The 2,771-nt window shown below is 49.2% G+C and overlaps 1 protein-coding gene across 2 annotated transcripts; it reads left to right on the top strand.

Moving 5' to 3' along the window:
* LOC8055468 (peroxidase 57) lies at positions 397-1,915 on the top strand. Of its 2 annotated transcripts, none has more exons than XM_002448780.2 (2): positions 397-709; positions 821-1,915. In XM_002448780.2, exons 1-2 carry the CDS (start codon positions 461-463, stop codon positions 1,610-1,612), a joined length of 1,041 nt encoding a protein of 346 aa, XP_002448825.1. In that variant the 5' UTR covers positions 397-460; the 3' UTR covers positions 1,613-1,915. The 2 variants fall into 2 exon arrangements, with proteins under 2 accessions (XP_002448825.1, XP_021318444.1); XM_021462769.1 differs by having other exon boundaries at positions 404-709; positions 884-1,915.

Here is a 2,771-nt window from a genome sequence, read left to right as displayed (position 1 = left end):
AAAAACATAGCTCAGTCTTCAATCAAGCACGAAGTTTAAGATGGCATAATCAATACAACATGGTTAGTTAGCCGATGGTTGCCCCTCAAACAAACATCGAGATCAAGGCTTAGCAGCCTCCCAGAGACGTACGTTCCAAAAACGCGAATGCTATCGTTTACGTTATAAAACGATACTCTGAGTTCTCGTTCTAGAACAGGGGATGATGAGAACATGGCTGCTATAGATTAAGGACTAAATTTAAACACACCCAAAGTCCTTACATTTTGAAACGGTGGAAGCAGCTAGTAGGAGGGGGCATCATCAGTACCAAAAAAAAAAAAAAAACCTCTAGCAATGGTCTGGTGGTCGGCATGAGTTGGCTATAAAAAAGGGAGCTGGTTGACGCGAGGTAGGCACACACTCTTGGAGTAGCAGCAGCGCCTAGCCTAGCTAGTAGCTATAGTAGAAGACGAGAGAGATGGCTGCTGCTGTCATGGCCATTGGCCTGCTGTTGGCCGGCGCCGTCGTCGGCGCAGTAGTGCCGCCTCATCATGATCATCTTCAGCTGGTGATTGACACTGACGGTGGTTTGTCGCTGGACTTCCACGCGGCGTCGTGCCCGCAGCTGGAGGGCATCGTGCGCGCCGCCGTGCAGGCCGAGCGAGGCCAGGACGTCCAAGTCACCGCCGGCCTCCTCCGCATCTTCTTCCATGACTGCCTCCCGCAGGTACCTCATATCTTCTGTATGCATGTATCATGCATGTACAGTACTATATATGTAACGATATATATATATATATATATATATATATATATATATATATATATAAAACTATAGGGGTGCGACGCGTCCATCCTTCTGGACGGCGAGAAGGCCTTTGGTCCCAATGCTTCTCTACAGCCACGGGCGCTGCAGCTCATCGAGAGCATCCGCGCCAAGGTGCACGCCGTGTGCGGCGCCACGGTCTCCTGCGCCGACATCATCGCGCTCGCCACCCGCGACGCCGTCAGCCTGGCCGGAGGACCGTCCATCGCGATGCCCCAGGGCCGCACCGACAGCCTCAGGCCGGCCACCAACGCCGAGGTAAACACCCTCCCGTCGCCCTTCTCCGACGTGAGCACGCTCCTCGGCACCTTCAGCCGCAGGGGCCTCGCCGACCCCGCCGACCTCGTCGCGCTCTCCGGCGGCCACACCGTGGGGAAGGCCAGCTGCGGCTTCATCAGGGGGAACGACGACTTCTCCCGGAGGCTCGCCGCGAACTGCTCCGCCGGTCGCACCGGGAAGCAGAGCCTGGACGTCATCACGCCCGACGCCTTCGACAACAGGTACTTCGTCGCGCTGAGGAGCACCCAGGGGGTACTGCTCTCTGACCAGGGCCTCGCCGGCGACCGGCGCACGGCCCGCTTCGTCACCGCCTTCGCCAGCAACCAGGCCGCCTTCTTCAACCAGTTCGCCAAGTCCATGGTCAAGCTGGGCAGCATCAAGGCAACCGCCGCCGGCGAGATACGCCGCAACTGCTTCAGGCCTAACGGCCGCGTCAGCTTCGACGACGTCAGTGCTCTCACTCTCACCGGTGATGATGCCGCCGCCGTCGCTACCAGCGACGAGGGCTTTGCAGCCTCTGCTTAATGATAAGACATGCATGCATGGTCTGGCATCCATGTACTACGTTCTTAATTATTTCATGCTAAGTTTGCTTTCCGTGAGCCATCAGTAAGGTAGAAGGTAGCTGAATCGATGGATGGACGAGATCGGTACTGTAATAATGCCAGTGCAGTGTTAGCACTCGGCAGGTTGTAGCATGCATGATGTACTCCAATATGCATGCATACGTGTTTTAACGCTAGTAGTTTGATGGATCATCGATCATGTGAATGCATGCCCAGCCAGACCAGATGCTTCATGCATGCATCACGTTATTATTATAAATAAGTTTGTCTTTATATCTAAGATACATAACAAAATAGATAAATAAAAAAAATCAAAGCGACTTTAATTTTATAATTTAGAACAAAGTGATAATTAATACTGGATAGAAGTGTGTGTGTGTGTGCGGCGGCTTTATCAACTACTCAGAACGGAACATTAAAAACGCTGTACCCGTGCTAGCGTGCATGTTATCGCACTCAGAACTCCGACCCACAGCAAGAAAGTAAAGAATTTTGTGGCGGGACCATGCATGACCAGAACGTACGTGTAACCAATTAAGCAGCCCAAATGGCCTCAGTTTTTTAAGCTAAAGGTAAGCATACCACTAACCGCCCGGCGTCATTTCATTTTGATCCACTCGCATACTATAACTATTCATATAGAAATGTGAAAAGCGACTCGAGCAGCAACGCATGCATGCAATGGCACGTTCTTTGAAACTAAAGTTGAAACGCTAGCTGATGAGAGCGAGCGAGGGTCCATGAATTGCATTGGCCAGAGACAACACATAATCAAGTGGCAGGTTTGGTATACTAGACTATGGAGCGCAGTAGTACCACATGCAGCGCAGTATGCATGCGCAGTGAATCTGTCACGTTGTTAAGGTCCTGTTTAATTTGGTTGGTTCTGTTTTTTTAACATCTATCACATTAAATGTTTTGACATATGTATAAAATACTAAATATAGATTATTTATGAAACTAAAAATATAACTAAAGATAATATGTGAGACGAATCTTTAAGTCTAATTAGTATATGATTAGATACTAATTGTCAAATAAAATAAAAAAAGACATATGTATGAAGTACTAAATATAGACTATTTACAAAACTAAAAATACAGCTAAATATAATATGC

This window comes from Sorghum bicolor, chromosome 6 (genome assembly GCF_000003195.3).
Source record: "Sorghum bicolor cultivar BTx623 chromosome 6, Sorghum_bicolor_NCBIv3, whole genome shotgun sequence".
Lineage (NCBI taxonomy): Eukaryota > Viridiplantae > Streptophyta > Magnoliopsida > Poales > Poaceae > Sorghum > Sorghum bicolor.
This window is presented reverse-complemented; position numbering and strand designations above follow the sequence as displayed.